This window comes from Gadus chalcogrammus, chromosome 3 (genome assembly GCF_026213295.1).
Source record: "Gadus chalcogrammus isolate NIFS_2021 chromosome 3, NIFS_Gcha_1.0, whole genome shotgun sequence".
NCBI lineage: Eukaryota > Metazoa > Chordata > Actinopteri > Gadiformes > Gadidae > Gadus > Gadus chalcogrammus.
The window spans coordinates 13,398,455-13,417,325 of NC_079414.1; the positions used below are offsets into that span (position 1 = coordinate 13,398,455).

Below are 18,871 nucleotides of genomic sequence, written 5' to 3' on the forward strand. Positions count from 1 at the left end.
GTGGTATGGTTAAAACGAAATCGCTATTTTAAACCAACCGTCGACGCCATCTTGTTTTTAAGACTTGATAGGTAGATTAACGAACACAGAGATTGTGACATCCGTCAACAACACGCAAGCTCTGTTCGCCAATCTACTTATCAAGTCTTAAAAACAAGATGGCGTCGACGGGTGAACTACTGATGGTATTGTGTGTATAAAATGTCCTTTTTAATAAGCAATCTGTACACTTACAAAGTTATCAATGCCTTGTTTTATATGTTAAGACCCTTATTATACTACCAAAGAAGTGTCAAGCTACGTCAAGCCTTTTAAATGGTTTAAAATAGCGATATAGTTTTTACCATAACAAATGCCCCCATCGTTCCAAGTTTATAGCGTTTTGGTAGAATCGGCTAAAAACAGCCAACTTAAGAATGCGTCTATACTCGCTTTTTTGCTCCCAAACAAACATTCCAACTCGCTATCATACTAAACATATCCCAGATCAAGTTTACACCGGATTTCTCCTTTAAGAAACTATCGTGATTCTTATCTGCTTTGATTCTTCGATTCACAACATCCCTACTCTAATGCCATGCCATATTTTGCAACACCGCCTTTCTTAGCAAACGGTGGACTGGAGTGAATCCTGAAATTTGCATCCTTATATGTACTGAATAAAGTATCAATCTTGAATCGGGAATCTATTTCAATCGAGATTCAATTTTGAATAGAATCATGACCCCAAGAATCAAATTTAACGTGAGATACCAACAAATTCACGTCCCTAGAGGCCATACTACCCTCATCATTATCTCATCCTCCACCTTTTACTCTACTTCAGGAAAGGATTGCTTAAACCAGGAAGGTCTGCTTTGTCCTGGGTCACATCACTCTACTCTTCACCTCCTATGCTAGCTCAACAGGAACACACTCTCACAATTTTTTACCTGACTTTTCCCTTCAGCAGAGTTTTTGTGGCTTAGTGGGTTCTGAATGTCTGATTTCAACACTGAATATAACTTTTTTTTCCCATTTCAACTGTTAACATGACCATAACGGACACCACCAGGGAAATGTCCTTCGGCTGATTACTTTTTCTTTTCCGCCACAATAGTATCGACACCTTGACGATTGATCACCTTCACTCAACACCCACTTCAATCTGTTGAGCAGTGAGGATTTCCATTTACCTCATTCAATTTGCTAATGGGATCCTTTCCCATTTCCAACCAGCGTGCTATTTAATATTTCTACCATTAAAGGGAGCCTTAAGAATATCGTTGCTCCCTGGAACTCATTTGCATGCCATGCCCTGGACAGGAGGCCCAGGGAGCGAGGGTAGCTGTTTCATAACTGTCATTCCTTCACTATGACCTGACTCAGAGCTGCCATGCTACAACACCACGAAATACTCCAACATAATAATTAAGGGGTCCATGCCAAGGTCTGGACAGTAATTTTTGGAATATTGATGTATGATTTATTTATGGGAACACATTTTCTATCTCCTTTGGCTAAAACTCAATTTTGTCTACTCAAATTATGGACATGTACTGCACATTTCTGGCTAATTCTATTCAACATTTTGGAGTTACCAACATATTGTATTGCTTGATGGGATATCTGAATAAGTGAATATCCTCTCTGTGCTGTAGAATAGTCTCGGGTTTGTGTGTTTTCTGACACAACACACCATACAGCACTGTTGGGTCTGTTAGAGGATCTTCAACGAACATGGGCACAGGTCCAGAAGTACGCTGATTAACATTCAGCAAACAAACTGGCATAAACAAGGATGAGTAGAAACATGCATTGAGTTTGGAGTCTGTATCCAAACCCCTTAATGTTTTGTGTAAGATAATGGATGCACAGATAAGAAAAGCAGTCCATTGGAGAGCCTTAATTTAGTCTGATGTAGTTCCATCAGCTCTTTCTCAAACTCAATTCACTACGGCTGTACCACAAAACATTTTCAAACATCACATCATCTCTCCTTTTCTGCTGCCTTATGTGAAGACAGGAGAAACAAATCCAATCCCAATTCTTCAAAGTAGTGAAATCACAGCCAGCAGGATACAGTTGTCGTGACAACCAGAATCATATCCCATTTGGAGACTTATTTGAGATTCTGCAAAATGTTGTGACTAACGTTAATAAATTGTCTGACACCTGGAGATGGAGTGCTGACGGAAAATTGTATATGATTAAGATATGGTCAGCAATCATCATCATGACATTATGTAATGGAACATTTGGAGGGGTGAAATGAAGCTTACGGTTTGGTCTGGTTTCAACATCATTCATGCCTCATTGCCTTTGACATTTAGTCTGGCAAAGGCCAGTAACCAGGGAGAGAGGAAGGATGTCCTTCCAGTTATTGGTCCGTCGCCTGCAAACACACCTGGCAAAGCTGTCTCCATAGTGTACAGTTTTGGGTTGTTGATTTCCAAGACGGTCGCCAGATCCTTTTTTCCCCTGCCTTTCCTCTCCGTGTCTATGCTGTCTAAAATAGAGCCTGCAGTCATCTTTAGCTTATTATACATTTAACATTTGTTTGACACTTGGAGGGGCAGAGCAAACCACCAGCCTGGTATTTGAGCTCCTGCCTATGGCCATATCTCCATCGCTCCAGATGTTTTATGGTTGTTTTTTCCTTGAAATGTCTCTAGAAGTTATCTAAATCTCAAAGGATTCTCAGAAGCTTAGGATGCAAGAAAAAGGGAAAAAACTGTGGGATTAGCCTGTATATGATAATGATTGTATTATCAGTCCCACGCCACATGCATGGTTAGCTTGGCTTTGGCATTTGAATCCACAGGCCCAGGCTTCAAATCTATTGAATCTTTTCAATTGAAATTCTGCCTTTTTGTATTTTGTTGGTCCCTCTCTTACCGATATAAATATATATTATAACTGCATTGATAATGTCAATCAGGAATGTTTTTTTTCTACAGTTTTAGTCATACATGAACAATTTCTCTCTCTCCCTCTCTCCCGCTCTCTCTCTCTCTCTCTCTCTCTTCTCTCTTCTCGCTCTTCTCTCTCTCCCCCCCCCCCCCCGTTCCTTCATTTCACCTCACAGATCGAGAGGACCAATCAATTCTTTGCACGTGAGTCATCTAAATTCAACTTCCCATGCATGATGTTCAAAGTATAAGATGCCTGTAATATATTTGCATAATTACTGATGAATAAATGCTTTTGGATATCCCAGGAACCAGAGGTTTAGAAGAATGTTTAAGGCATGTAAACATGCTTCTAACCGTCTTGTAATCCGGTTGGAAATGGCGTAATGTTCACAGTTCAGTCTTGGTCATCATGCATGTGTGCATGCACTCTGGGCTTCCTTGGGAACAGAAACACATAGACTGATGGGCTCCTTAGTGTAAATTGAATCAAATTGAAAAAGACAGTATTTCCACCGTGGCGCGTTCTAGAAGTAAAAAGTGTCCCTGGCCCTTCTCGTCCATTCTGAGCAGAGAATGCCTCGGTGACTCAAAATGGTCGTGCACTACTTGAGACAAAAGCTGGTCTGGGAAATGTCAGTGTTTTTTTTTTAGTTGGAAGGCCTGTGTAGATGGTCCATGCCAAGTGCCTAGAGATGACTGGAATGCAGTCTAACAAGATGTCAGAAGATTGGTAGAGCAACCGACAGACCTCCACAGCTAGTGATGTATTCTGGGCTGTTGATTGTCTTTTTTCTTTCTGGATAGCCTAGTTTCCCCTCCCTATGCTTTCACAACTGCAGTTTTTTTTATCTGGACGCCTTCGGTTGTTTTAGCTATACACATTAACACATGCACAAGCTCATATACACACAATAAGTTGCAACAGACCAACTATTCCCAAAGTGGGGAGGCCGTGTACATGTACACTGGCAAGTGTTGGCTTATGATTACACAGCCACATCTGCAAGGCCTCTAACAGACCCATGGGTTCCAGGCCTTTGTGAATGACGAGCCATCCCCTCTGCAGTTCAGCTCCATGGGGTTGAAACGGCTCGCAGCCCAGGGCCAACAAGGGGGACATTCACACAGACAGTCCTCAATGAATGCTCTCTGTTACTAGCGGCCTCTGAGACACACTCGGATGCCTCTCTTGCCGTCCTGAGTGTTGAAGTCTGGCCTTATTATGCTCAACGAATCTCAGCTGTGCAGGGTTTATGTTTTGGTGCATACTGGACGTGTGAAATATGCACCTAGTGTAAAACCTCTGGAATGCTCTGAATAGGGCCCCATGTCGCATAACTCAGGGAGGACAAAAACATAATTTTGGCCCGTCTCTTTCCACACTATCATCATAGTAGTAGGATGTTTTAGAAGGAGAATGAGGTGAGTTGAGAATGCAATGTCCTTGATTATATGTCATTGGCACAAACATTTAGTCAACCTACATTTTTTTATTTTGATTGTGACGGAGCAGGTATAGCCCTTTATCCAAATGTGTCTGACACAACCTTTTAAAAGGGAAAATACAAGATTCCTCTGCATAAACAGTAAGGGGATCTATGTCTGAGTCTGTTAACTATCTCCCCCTCGGATGACCATGTGATTCTTAGAGGTGAGTCGGGCGCTGGCAAGACGGAGAACACCAAGAAGGTCATCCAGTACCTGGCACACGTGGCCTCCTCACACAAAGGGAGAAAGGAGCACAACGTTCCTGTGAGTATGGCATCCTCTTACAATGTTCTCATATCACATGAATGATATTCCCAGATTAGAAAATGTAGAGCATCGTTCCCCGGAATATGTTTAACAATTAGATTAGCAACCTCTACCTGAAATAAAACTATGAGTCGTCTAGACTTAATTGAGCTTCCATTGTTTATGCTCATATGGAGATGGGATGCATGTTTTACGAAGCAAGCTTGAATTTATATTATGTAAATAAATTCCTTGACCTCAGGTAATGATTTGTAATTAAAGGCTGCTAGTACCCTAGCCAGGACCTAGGCCATCCTAATCCAGTGATGTTTATGATTGAAAAGGGATTAAGCCTAAGCGTGCCTCATTAGTTGAACATTGGCATTGGGGCAACGGTTATTATCAATGGGCAATTCGGCTGGGATCGAAACTCTTAGAGAAGTAGTTTGTTTGTCGTTCAATTAAATTATGGCTGTTGAATGTTTTGATAAAATAACGTGTGGTAATGCCGAAATTATGCAGTGACATTTGTTTATTTGTATTGAACAGCCAGAGTCCCCTAAACCAGTGAAACCACAGGCAAGTCTTTACACTTTATTTTATACCCATTCATTTCTATGTTAGACTAACTGTCCCCTCACACAAAGTGGATTTCCCTAATGCTGTAACCTAGAGTGTACTTTATTTTGACATGATTCCATTAGTAAGGTAGTGAATGGGGATCGTAAACAGCGCTGACAAAAGCTAATTTAGTATTACCTTTATCTGTTCCTCTCTCCGTTAGGAACAAAATCCAGTTGTAAGTAAATTTAAGGACTAGGCATGGGCATTTCATAGCAGACATTTTGGATATTTGTATTCGGTTTTTACCATTTAAGAAAGATTATTCATTCATTATTCATGTGATATTGTGACTCATTTATCATGAAGCATTATAATTTCAAGCACATTTACTCCCATTCCTATCTCTTGAAGATTCAAAATAATTTGTAATTTTATGATGAGTAAAATCAAAGGTAGTTGTAGGTGGTTGAAGTATAAAAGCATGTCAAACAGAAAAGTTAAGCTGCAAACCATTTAACTTACATTTTCACATATGAATACCTTAGCCGTGCTAAAGTTGACATAGTTTGAAGTGTGCTGGAGACAGTGATAAAGTTCATTGAAATCGCTTGTCGTTCTTTTTCAGTATCATCTTCATCTTCTTTTTTACAGCATGTCCTGTAATTATTTTAGCTATTTTTTGTTTCATTCATTTTACACTGTATGCATTTTGTAATGTTTTTCCAGTGCCCATGACATTAACACAATGTATTTATTTCCATGATAACTTTTTAATCTACACATTGGATACAGAGTGGACCCCTGTTTTATGTGAGTAGTACGTAGTTCCTGCACCTCTCACTACTTTTCTGTTGCTAAAATATCTAGAAACCTAAGGGGTACTTATTCCACTCTGTCAGATACATATCCCACAAGGCTGTGCAAACAACAGTGTTATTTCGAGGTTCACTCTTTCAACCCTGTCAGTTTTGACTAAATTGTGGTTGTTCCGCCTCTTTAGTGTTTCACATTTTGTTGCAATGTAAGGAATTGTATTCACATGGTACTCAATGCTTTAAAAACGTGTGCTGCAAACAAGTGCTCCACCTCAGTAGGCTGCAAGCCATAACTCAAAGATCCACCAAATCAGCGTCCATCACGGGTTCTACTCCACTGAGTGCACAACCCCTGGCCCCTCTCATCTCGCCTGCATCCAGGTCCCCTAGAGGCTTGGCTGGAGCAAAGTTACTTAGAAGTAGCTCATCCTACCATCCTTTGGATCATTCTACCATCCTTTGTATGGCCCCAATCTGTTGCTTTGAGGGCCGGCAGGACAAGAGCCAAACCCTCTGCATTTGCGTGGGAGGCTAGTGGAAAGAGTGCTTAATCAAGAGCAGGCCTTCCCAGCTCCTCAAGGCTGTCTCCATCAATAAGCATTTTTGAGGGGAATCATCTATGATTCTAATGTAATCCTGACATGGATTGTATGCCTTGGTAAACCGAGCTGCTGGCGTTTGTATCATGCAACACCGACATATTGGTCACTATTTGGCATGTTCATTGGTGGACGACTGTCCTAACCACGGAATGAAACTAGTTTCAAAAGGGTGAAGCCTCATCTCACGCAACTTGTGCTTTGCCCTGCATTGCATATTGGCTCTCCCTGCTCCCTAGTCATGATGGGTTTTCAACCTGCACTTTGGTCCCATGTTCCGAACACAGATCTGCATGGGCTTTCTATTTGTCTCCTGTGGGTGGACAGAACGCTTCAAAATGCTCTTCTGGTTCTAGTGGCAGTGGTGGGTATGGAGGTTAAGAGGTCACACAGCAGATGTTGAACGGTCAAATGACGTTCCCCTACTTACTAGCCCTGCCAGTCGTTTGGATAATTTAATAGTATGGTTTGGACTGATCCCTTTTGGTTCATTACCGATGCACTACTGCACGGGCCGCCAAATAACCTGCACTCTGCTCGGAGACCTGGCTGTTTCCACAACCTGTACCAGTTGTGATTAAGGATAATAATGTTATGCGTGAACTCTCATAACCTGAAATGGGTCCAGCGGGGCTGGGAGCCTCCACGTTCCTCCATTGTTTTCACAGCTCAACACCGATTAGGTATCTGAAGTGTGTCTGGAGGCCGTTAGTTCCAGACACACTTGCACTGCAAGAATGTGGGTCACCTTCTAATATCTCTAGATTGGCCTCCTCCCGCTGTGCTGCCAGTGTTTTTTTTTTATCCTCTTGGCCCTTGGCTACCATTGAACTGAATGGGTATTACTTTTCCAAAGCCAATGATAACGTCCAAGCTGAAATGCAGGCATGTTTGCATTAAAACACAGGATTTTGGGATGAGTTGCTGGTCTTGTATGGATTCAGCTCCATGCTTACTGGCGGCTGCTGGGTGGGATTAATTAGTTCAGTCCGGCTTCATTCCAACTGCTTCAAAACTTGGTTAAAGGCAGCTTGTCAACCTCTCCGGCCAAGCATCACAGCGCACGTCTCCAGTCCACAGTCCAGGGATGCTCTCCAACTCAACCCACAGCTTCCTCCGGTGGAATGCGGCCTCCTTAAACTAAACAAGAATGCAGCTCTTTTCTTTATTTCTTCATAGTCCTAAAGGGGAACATATTTTTCTTGGCCCAAAAAATTGCCGTTGTTGCAGAAGATTTGCTTTTTGCTCATCAGCTGTTCTGGATTCCCTGGTCAATACCATCAACACAAAAGGTGGTTGGAACTGACACTAATGGGCAACCTTTCCCAACATAGGCTAATGAAGGTTTATTTTTTATTGACATGTTTTTTCTTTGCCTCGTGAAGCTGTCTGGTCAGACAATGTGTGTGTGGACAGAGCTCCATTGCCTCTCTCTTAAGGTGTCCTCTTCCTTGAAGGGAGTGTGGCCCCCTTGCCTCTCGTTTGTGCCTCAGCAGGCTTGATTGTGGATACGGCCCTAGCTGCAACATTGCCCCTTTAATCAGTGAATTCATGAATCTTCTGAAATTCTTGAATTTTACACATATGATGGAAACCTGTGAGAAATAAAAACGGCTGCACAAAGTATGAACGTTTTTGACTAGGGAAAGGAGTTTTTTATTGAAAGAATCACGTGTTTTGTCTTACTTAAAAAAAAAATAGGGTTTGTTTGAATTAGAGGAATTTTATCGATTATTCAGTTCAATTATTGATATGGATTCAATAAAAATATAAGGTGTGTAATCAAAATAACACATGCCAAAAATAACAAGGAGAAAGCGGATGCTGCACATCTTCCTTCTTTATGTGTCCTGCTGACCTTTCTCCCTCATTCAACAGATATTTTGGAATGGCTAGGAATAACATTTGATTAAACTGTTATAAGGAACTGCAGGAATAACTGAGGAACCTATGCTAACGGCCTTCCACTTACAGATTAAAGTGCATTATTCTGGCACATTCCCCCCTCTCTCTGTCTCAATGTCAACATCTCCCACAGCGTCGGCTTTGTTAAATTAGCATGCCAGGAGACTGCCAATACGTTACAGCCACGGCTTACAACCTCTCTGGCCCTGGCTGATATTATTGTACTCATAATAGGATATGAACAGTATCCTGCTGTACCAAACAAAACATTTTCAAAAGGCTACTATATTTCCTGCATGAAATGGTCATTTATTTTGTTTCTACGTTCCTGATGGATATTTTGTTATTTGTTTAAGTTTATTGTGGCGATAAGTGCTTGTGTGTTGTTATGAGTCATTGAAAATGGGTGGAAGCATTGCTTTGTGGTAACAGGATTTTCTATTCATTTGCAGGGAGAATTGGAGCGTCAACTTTTGCAAGCAAATCCAATCCTAGAATCTTTTGGGAATGGCAAGACTGTTAAAAACGACAACTCGTCACGTTTCGTAAGTACTAAGAGGCTGATAGGTATATTTAATAAAAAATGTAGGATTGTGTTTTTTGCCGTCAGCCTTGCGGTGTCTTCTGCCAAGGAAAATAAAAAGGGAGGGATCCAACGGGGTTTGGGGGTGAACCCCTTCAAAGTGCCGCTCCTGTTGATCTTAATATCATATAATCCGACACCTGAATGAAATTAAGCCGGTGCGTTTGGCTTCTTGGAGCGTGGCGGAAGCCGTCTATCGGAGCTTAGTAGGGGTACAGTTGAAGGAAAGGAATTTTATTATCCTGTTTTGCCTGTAAGCAATTGAGAGGAGTAGGCTGGTGGGACAGAGGCGTCTCCGGGTCACTAATGAGGCCTTTGATACGAGAGTAAACCCAGAAGAGAGACACTTCCAAAGGCCATGAGGCAGAACCAGATTAACGCGCAGTCAGCACACTCAATTAAAATAGGCTTGCGGAAGGTTTAAATATAGTTTTTGATTGTTTAACTATACGTGAGCACTAAAGTATGTGTAAGCTTTATTTTTATTTTTTTATTGTTATTGTTGTTTTTTGAGAATCATTAGTATAGTATCAAAAGTAATAGAAACGGGAAATGATGAGGACAGCGGGAAATCTGCATTTCTTCCACCCATACTGTAAGACAAGGGAACTGTGGTGGGAAAATGGCTGCTTGTTTCTCAATGGCTTGACTCACGCCCTTCGACCCTCCACTCTGTTTCTCCTCAGGGAAAATTCATTCGAATCAACTTTGACGTAACCGGCTACATTGTTGGTGCCAACATCGAAACTTGTATCCTTGCCGAAGTGGTTTATCTGAGACCTTATGCAGTATATCGTTATTAAAGTAAGGTTAATGGATAAACCTTTGGATAAACCTACTTTATCCAAAGTAGGATAGATGCTGAAATGTTGAGGCAGGCTGAAGAGAAGAGCCAGGAATCGGGTAACGTTTTTACAGGTTGTCTCACTTGAGCTAAGTATGTAGACAGATAGATAATATACCGCGGACGGACACGTCGATGAGTCTTTATGCTGTTACTCTCCAGTTTGTTTTGTCTCGAGACGCTGGAGTGGTCTTCCTGAGCAAACACCCTGTCAGACCTACTGGAGAAGTCCCGGGCCATCCGTCAAGCCAAGGACGAGCGCACCTTCCACGTCTTCTACCAGCTCCTGGCCGGGGCTGGAGAGCACCTCAAGTGTGAGTAGGAGGGCCTGTGTCTTGCGCCCAGAGAACATGGTAGCGTCACTACATCCCCTCCGCCGTTGAAATAGGCCTTACTGAGCCTTACCCCCTGGTTCAATTCCTACCCGTGGTCCTTGATTGCATGTCCTCCCTCTCTCTCTCCCATACCTTCCTGTCTAACTCTTCATGAATAAAGCATCAAAATGCAAAAAAATATCAACCAAACATACGTTTTATATAATACACAGACACGCTGTCAACATTATAATATATTCCCGTTTGTTTCAGTTTTTTACGATAATCTCTTGCACTACAAGTGATATGTATGGGTGACAACTATAATAATATGTGACAGTAACAAACACTCCTTACCTCACTGACTCTCTTCTTCGGTGTGAGTCTGTTGGAGCCAAATAGAGCTGCTACTTCCCTTCTCTGGCATGTTCAGTAGATACAAGGGGGACAGCATCGTCCCCCTGCACAGAGGAGGAGCTACATCACAGTTTTCCCTAATTTGGCTAACTGTGGTTTTGTTGTTGTTGTTGATGTAATGTTCTGCTCGCAGCGGACCTGCTTCTGGATGGGTTCAGCAGCTACCGCTTCCTATCCAACGGCAACCTCACCATCCCTGGGCAGCAGGACAAGGACAACTTCCAGGAGACCATGGACGCCATGAACATCATGAGCTTCTCCCACGAGGAGATACTGTGTACGTCCGCCACCAACCCTCATTATGACGACCATTACACCGGCTGCCATCCGCCTTGTTCTGAACACAGAGGATTCAAATAGTCATGTGGTTTTTGATGGACATGACGGCTGTCTTGACAGCCTAGCCCCAATGACATGACCACTTTAATCATGAACTTGGAATAATTATACACAACCATAAAGGTTGTGTTTAAATATAATACAGTGATGAATAGCGCCTGGTTCTCCAGTTCTGCTGATGTCAATGAAATGCTTTCAGTTGTGTTTTTTTTTTACCATTGTCCACACCACATCATTCATCGTTGATACCAATACTATCCTCATGCTCTGTGTTGACAGCAATGTTGAAAGTGGTATCTTCAGTGCTGCAGTTTGGCAACATCATCTTCAAAAAGGAGAGGAACAGCGACCAGGCTTCTATGCCCGAGAACACAGGTAGCTGAACACTCACTCACTCAACCACGCATTCACCCACTCAACCACCCACTCACCCACTCTGGGGGGATTAAACAGGTCAAAGGCTGTCTCCTCACTTCCTTCTACCATGAGTCCCATCTGCAGAGCTGAGAGTTGTGTGATCTATTCCCTCGTCTCTCCCTCTGCACCGCGGTTAAACTGCACCATTATAATTGAGATTGATTCCAGAGATAAGCAGAGCACGTCCTCTCAACTGCTCCACATGTGGCGCTGCTCTGGCCTCCGCGGGAGGTGGGCCAGGAGGTGCTCTGTTCTTGGGGCCACAGGCTTAGATCAGATCACAGCACACGCACTAAACGCTGCTCACACAACAGCTGTTTACGGTTGGCTCAAATTAATAGCATTGATGAAACTGGTGTTTGTGTGGCAAGTCAATGAAGTAATTATAATGGGGGATATTGGCAAATAGGATGCAACTAAACTTTGGTAAAACGGCCGCCGACCCTCCTCTCTGTGCCAAATATCCAGCTGATTCGGGTTTTTCCTTTGATAGGCGCGTTGAGAGGAGGAGCGGGCGAATCAGCTGTTTATAAGTGTAGCCTACCCACGCACCACTGGCATGAATGCGCGCTTGTGTGTGTGTGTGTGTTCGTATGCGTTTGTGAACAAGAATGTCAGGGAGAAAGTGCTATGAGGAGATGAATGAACGGAATGATATTTATACTTAAAAATCAGAAAGAAAAAGAGAAGAGGATTCAATTTGTGGCACTCGGTGTTGATTCTGTGGCGCTGCGCCACACAATGGTCTATGTATGGGAAACAATGTATACCCATTGTTATCTGATTGGAAGATAGTGATGTCGCTTTGAGAGTCTAATCCTGATTATTTTAGAACAAGAAACTTTGAGTTGAGTGATACCATAGTGAATTGCAGCGCTGACTGCCATATTTGACCTGATTTCAGTAATAGCCTCAATGGTGAATTTGGTCAAGCATTCCTCTCTGCCTTCGGTTTCATATTCCATTTTAACTGGCATTAAAAATGTATTGAAATGTCAGACCCGCTAGAGTGATGTTCCCAGATGTGGGGAACTAGACCATGGCAGCAGACCCCATGACTTAACTCTGTTAGTCTCTGTGGTCCACTTGGCTGAGCTCTGTTGGGATCTGTCCAGAGTAAGAGGCCATTTGTTCACTTCAAAATATTATTGCAAAATGTGCAATTACACACGCACGAATGTGCAGCTTAGAATCAATAATGGCATTGGTATCACTATCAACACAATCGTATCCAATCCCATGCATAGTTATTAACCCTTTATCTTCCTCTTGCAGCGGCCCAGAAGCTGTGTCACCTGCTGGGGTTGAACGTGATGGAGTTCACCAGGGCCATTCTCTCCCCCAGGATCAAAGTGGGAAGGGACTATGTTCAGAAGGCCCAGACCAAGGAACAGGTCTGTCTAGTGCTGTGCTTACAGGTTTATAGCCTTTTCCTCCACCAAACAAAAGAGTAGTCTGGTACGAGGGAGCGGCCTCGGACTGCAGGAGCTGCTGTCTACACCCAATCCAATTTTCTTTGCAGAAAACAAACAAAAGCAAATTTTTTACTAGTTTCCTTGCTGTGATTAATCAATAAGGCACAATTATGCCTGGGTTGCAACTCAAAGTGCCTTACAGGATAGAGCAGACGAAAACAAACCAAGTCAAAGAAGTATCTGTGTCTCCGTCCTCCAGGCAGACTTTGCGGTGGAGGCCCTGGCGAAGGCCACCTATGAGCGGCTGTTCCGCTGGCTGGTGCACCGCATCAACAAGGCCCTGGACCGGACCAAGAGACAGGGCGCCTCCTTCATCGGCATCCTGGACATCGCCGGCTTTGAGATCTTCCAGGTGCCCGTCTCTATTAGTCGTTGTGTCTCGTTTATGTGTGGAATTGGACTAGGGGGCGGACAAATAGTCACAACAAGCCTGTTTTGTTCCAGAGATTAAAATAAGCGGTGGAGATGGTTCCATGAATGTTCTTGTGGGGGACTGAAGTATTTTCTTTTGAGGATATGTTTGGGATAATCGCAACATTTTCCACATATCTTGCTCTGGATACTCTTGAGTTCTCCTCTTGTTGATTCACGTCAAACACTCTCCAGACCTGCTTCTAGTCCGTTTGTTCATGGACGACGTTTAGTGTTGGCTGCAGTGTGAAGTGTCTCTCCACGTTGACCCATTGAACATCTTTCCGCTTTCTATTCCTCTCCAGACAAGCCCTGGCCCCTGACGATTTATCATATCTTTGGGTGGAATTGGCTGTTTTAGCTGCACTTTCCCCCAGTGGATCCTAAAAGCATTGAAAGAGTGGTTATAGCGTATTTTTTATTGAAATCTCTCCCTGTACCATAACAGATTGACTAGAATCCATGGTTTATTTATAAAAGTAGATCTTTATGTGTTTCATGTGTGTCTGCATTGGTGAATTTATGCAAGTAATTATGCATGAATTGGCTTAAAATAAAGGAAACGATAAAGAAATATCAGAAGCTCTATGTACTTCCAGAGGGCAGTGAATTGATGAATGGCAACTGATGTACTCCATAACTGTTGCTATGAAGACAAGTAGTCAGTGCTGGACAGATGCTCTGCCACCATTTACATATAAATTAACAAAAATATTTGTTAACTAGAAAAAACGGATTGAAACTAAGCTCAAATTTTCTTCAAACAAATACATCAGTTATGCACTACAACATACTTTACCTTCGGTCATCCAAAGAGCTGATTTCGAAATGGTTGGCTTTTGTGATAGCCACAAGTGTGGCTGTCCCAAAAGCTGTGTCAGAGAACATTGACTTCCATTGTAAAAGTTATATTAAAAAATGTAGATGAACTTAAAAGGTTGAATGGTTGAATGGTTCCAAGCCAATATGAACATTTTGAAAGTGGAATGGAGTCCCTAGGTGAATAATGTGAATAATCAAGAAAGAATGAATAAAGCTTAAGAAGAACAATAGTTTAGCGCTGCATGCAGCACTCGCCCAATTTCAGAAATTATGCAACCACAAATATTCACAATATAAAATACATCAGAATAATAACCACCCCTTCTTCTCCTCCTCCTCCCCCAGCTGAACTCTTTCGAGCAGCTGTGTATCAACTACACCAACGAGAAGCTGCAGCAGCTCTTCAACCACACCATGTTCGTCCTGGAGCAGGAGGAGTACCAGCGGGAGGGCATTGAGTGGAGCTTCATCGACTTCGGCCTGGACCTGCAGCCCTGCATCGACCTCATCGAGAGGCCGGTGAGTGTGGTGCCCTGGCTAAGGGACCCGCTTTCACACCTAGTCATTCAGTAGCCATTGTTCCCGAACCCCCGATGCATTTACCTCCCGAGTTTGGTTAGTTTGGGTATGTGTTTACGCCGGACCAAAACAAGCGCACCCATGAGCCGTTTGTTGGTAGAGAGAAAGAGATTCGATATGGTGTCCCTGTTTTATTCAGAAGACTATGTCACAACTCCCGTCCAGGTTTTCTGACCGATGACCACTTAGTTTGCTCCTTCTTGGTTTGCTCCTTCTTCTCCTTCTTGTTTGTCTTCTTCAGGGTTTTGTTTTTAATGGAATATGATTATTTATTATGTGAATACATAAGAGCTTTAACATTTATGAGTCAAGCTTGGAGATCAGGTAGGCTCTAACCCTGTGTGTATGTTATATATGTTAGTCTGTTGCCACAGTTACCTTGAAAAGTAATCAGATTGCGGATTACTAGTTACTCCTTAAAATAGTAACTTAGTTACTTTACTGATTACTTGATTTTAAAAGCAACTAAATTAGATTACAAGTTACTTTATTAGTTACATTTAGCTGCGAGAACATCCCCTGCCACCTTAACAATTGTCAACAATCTGTTTCTGAAGTATCCCTAACCACTGTTCTTCTCCGGTGTGGTCCCAGGCTAACCCCCCGGGGGTGCTGGCCCTGCTGGACGAGGAGTGCTGGTTCCCCAAGGCCACGGACAAGAGCTTCGTGGACAAGCTGACCCAGGAGCAGGGCACACACACCAAGTTCCAGAAGCCGCGCCAGCTCAAAGACAAGGCCGACTTCTGCATTATCCACTATGCCGGCAAGGTACGCTGCTGTTGTTGTTGTTGTTGTTGTTGTTGTTGTTGTTGTTGTCATTGTTGTTGCACAGACGGTTGATATGAATGGTAGGTAGGATATGTTGTACCCTTCAAAGAAGGAACATAAGGAGCAGGACGAAGGGCTGGGTAGTGTCTTCTTTTGTTTTTATTCGTCATTTATTTCACAGCAACATTGTGGTCTGCTTTAATGTGGATTGACTTTTGTTAAAACGATTTTCGGATGAAAATTGCATTGGTTGTGCTCCAGGTTAGGGGCTTTTGTGCTTGGATTTCAAGCTCCCCTTCCCAACAAAATGCAGCAGTGAAATTATTACGTAACACTGTGTCCTCTGCTTTGTGCACAGGCATGTATAAATAGCCAGATGTTACCTAAATGACCTCCAGGAGTTGGCGTATATATCAGATTATTGTTCTTGATAGGTCTCTAGACATAGGTAAATGATCGATGTTTTCAGTCGATATCACGTTCTAAATCTTTGCACTGCATTCTAGGCCATATTGTCTGTCTTCATCTCTGATTTGATCCCTTCAATGCATTTCCCGTCTTCAATCATTTCCCAGAGCTCTCTCTGCTCCGGAAAACGACCTCCTTGATATCAGAGAATACAATGACGCTAACCGCTACGAGTTCCAGACATTACTACTTCAAAGAGCTATTTATCCACTATGTGGCCTTACCTACAGGTGGACTACAAGGCAGACGAATGGCTGATGAAAAACATGGACCCTCTGAACGACAACGTTGCCACACTCCTGCACCAATCAACTGACAAGTTTGTGACGGAACTGTGGAAGGACGGTAAGCCCGTCCCCCCCCGGCCAATCCTCGCATCCACACCGACCCATACTGAGTCGGAACGGTCTTGACACATGAGACAGCTAGTGTTGCCTGTGTGTTTTTGTCTGCTTGACGTTCCAGAGTCCCTGACCCAAGCCTATTAACACCGTTGTGCTTATGGGAGACAGGCTTTCATAAAGTGGTGGTGAAGGAGAGCGCTGAATGTTCCTTTTAAAGTTCTCTCTCTCTCTGTCCCTCTCTCCGTTTCTGTGTTGTAGAGATTCAGACCTTTCAAAGGGCCTCTTTCTATGACAAAGTCACTAGTCTGGATGAGTCCGAAGGTGAATGTTTGGGCCATGCTGCAGACAGACCTGGGCAAAGGAAACATGCTGATTTATTCAGAAAAACACAGATGTTCAAATTGACAAAACATGTACATGCACAATGTATAACACACACACTTCATAAGCTGTACATATCACCCTCTCAACCAATTGATTTACCCTTCACACTAGACACACACAGATGCAGCTCATATGCTGTCATTAATGTAACCCATTGACAGGTCAGCAGGGATGTTGCGGTCCCAATAGCGGCACCAGGCGCTATAGCGGATGTGTTCAAGACGTTTGCCCATGTCTGAATGACTCTGTGTCTCCATGCTTCAGCCAGTGCTCTGCTTCGGCCTTGGCTACTGTGGCTCCCATTAGCTTCCAGGCTGCATGGCACCCTCGTCTCAGCAGCAGTGACCTACTGCCCGGGCTGCTGGGCCAAACCGCTTATACAAGTCACGACTTGTACGTTTCTCATGAGTCCTTTATGGATGTTCACCCCTGCTTGATTATATTTTTGTATAGGATAGGATATATAGGATATATTGTATGATGTATAGATGGATACATGGATCCGATTGAATTTCAGTTTGGAGTCATTCTGTGGGAAATCTACCAATTTGTTTATTTTATTTTCAAATTGGTCCTTATTATTACATTCGATCTGAATTTGAGATAACCCTTTTTATTGCTGATCTCCACAGGCAGCCATATTTAGTATTACGAGTTAAGCCAGAGATATTCAGACCAGAGCTCTAAATATGTCCCTTTAGATATTTTTCTTTGTCTGTGTGTGTGTGTCTCACTCATATCTTGCCATTCTCTTGTCTGTCTGCTGTCCAAGTGCCTGTCAGATGATGAAACTTGACTGATTTAAAGATTGATACCATTATTTCCCCCTTGCATCTATTTCCTGCTCGGACAGACTCCCTGAATGGAAACCACATGTTACTCTGTGTGTGTTCTGCATTGGCTGCGTTTGGCACTTCAGACATCAGCTCAGAGGGTCTGGATGAAAACCGCGAGGGTCTCTGGAGTAAATGAGGGAAAATGTGAAAACATTCCCAACTGTCTAGTGATTCACTGGAACGCTATTTCATTTAGGGTTGTTTTTTTTGTTTTTGTTTTTTTCACACCGTGACCTGTTAAAATAGTTGTATTCCTGGCGCGATGATGGTTTCAGCAGAGCAGTCCACGAATGTCCTCTAGTGTTTTATTCTGACCCTTAACGAGGACGCTGTCACCGTCTGTCATTGTGTCCGTTTGCTTCACCCGCGTCCAGCATCATCTCCCACCTCATGCCATAGCTGCTGCTGCTGTGTCCCTCTATGAGTGTCCTTTTGGGGTGGCGCTGGCTCTGAAGGTGCATCTGGTCGCCCTGGCAACCACAGGGTTTGCCGGTTCGATCCGTGTCCCCCTCCTTAGCCGCAGCATTGAGGTGTCCTCATGCTGGGAGGCCACTGGCTGCTCCCAACAATAAAAAGCGTGTGTATGTTAGGGATCGACCGATACAGATTTTTTAGGGCCGATACGATACCGATATTTTTTCATCAGCCTTAGCCGATACGCCGATACAAATGTTTAGAGCCGATTATTTTTTTTATTTTTTTTTTATTTTTTTTTTTTGCTCCCTCAATCATAAAAATTACACTGATAACAAATGTTACAAGTCTCAATTAAAAAAAAGGAACATTTATTGAACTTCAATATAAAAAACTATATTTAACAAATAGTAAAAACAGGTGAGGTAGAACAAGTAAAAAAAAAAATAAAAAAAAATAGGCGAAAAAAATATCGGCGAAAATCGGCCACGTATCGGCCGATACCGATACACGTAAAAAACGCGAATATCGGCCGATAATATCGGCCGACCGATATATCGGTCGATCCCTGGTGTGTGTGTCACGGTGCATGGCCGACGCCACCCTGGGTAGAAAGCGCTGTATAAATGCAGTCCCATCGAACACCTTTCATTGGGTAAGTCTCTGCCCCCAGGGAAGACGACTGTAACTCCTGCCTCCCTCCCTCTGCCCCTCCCCAGTGGACCGCATCGTGGGCCTGGACCAGGTGGCTGGCATGGGCGACACAGCGTTCGGCGCCACTTACAAGACCAAGAAGGGCATGTTCCGCACGGTGGGCCAGCTGTACAAGGAGTCCCTGACCAAGCTCATGGCCACGCTGAGGAACACCAACCCCAACTTTGTCCGCTGCATCATCCCCAACCACGAGAAGAAGGTGAGCCCTCTGCTAGGACCCCCCCCCCCCCC

General features: G+C 43.3%; 1 protein-coding gene across 2 annotated transcripts in view; it reads left to right on the forward strand.

Annotated features, from left to right (window-relative positions):
- myh10 (myosin, heavy chain 10, non-muscle) overlaps nt 1-18,871 on the forward strand; it is a 55,148-nt gene that overhangs the window by 16,425 nt on the left and 19,852 nt on the right. Inside the window, exons 4-19 of one of the 2 annotated variants that reach the window (XM_056586066.1) lie at nt 3,068-3,095; nt 4,544-4,646; nt 5,178-5,207; nt 5,413-5,427; nt 5,985-6,002; nt 8,964-9,056; nt 9,781-9,844; nt 10,154-10,252; nt 10,803-10,946; nt 11,288-11,383; nt 12,701-12,819; nt 13,100-13,252; nt 14,479-14,652; nt 15,307-15,480; nt 16,179-16,293; nt 18,646-18,839. In XM_056586066.1, the coding sequence (XP_056442041.1) occupies nt 3,068-3,095; nt 4,544-4,646; nt 5,178-5,207; nt 5,413-5,427; nt 5,985-6,002; nt 8,964-9,056; nt 9,781-9,844; nt 10,154-10,252; nt 10,803-10,946; nt 11,288-11,383; nt 12,701-12,819; nt 13,100-13,252; nt 14,479-14,652; nt 15,307-15,480; nt 16,179-16,293; nt 18,646-18,839 (1,619 nt within the window). The remainder of the gene's footprint in view (nt 1-3,067; nt 3,096-4,543; nt 4,647-5,177; nt 5,208-5,412; nt 5,428-5,984; nt 6,003-8,963; nt 9,057-9,780; nt 9,845-10,153; nt 10,253-10,802; nt 10,947-11,287; nt 11,384-12,700; nt 12,820-13,099; nt 13,253-14,478; nt 14,653-15,306; nt 15,481-16,178; nt 16,294-18,645; nt 18,840-18,871) is intronic. The other variant, XM_056586067.1, reaches the window with a different exon arrangement.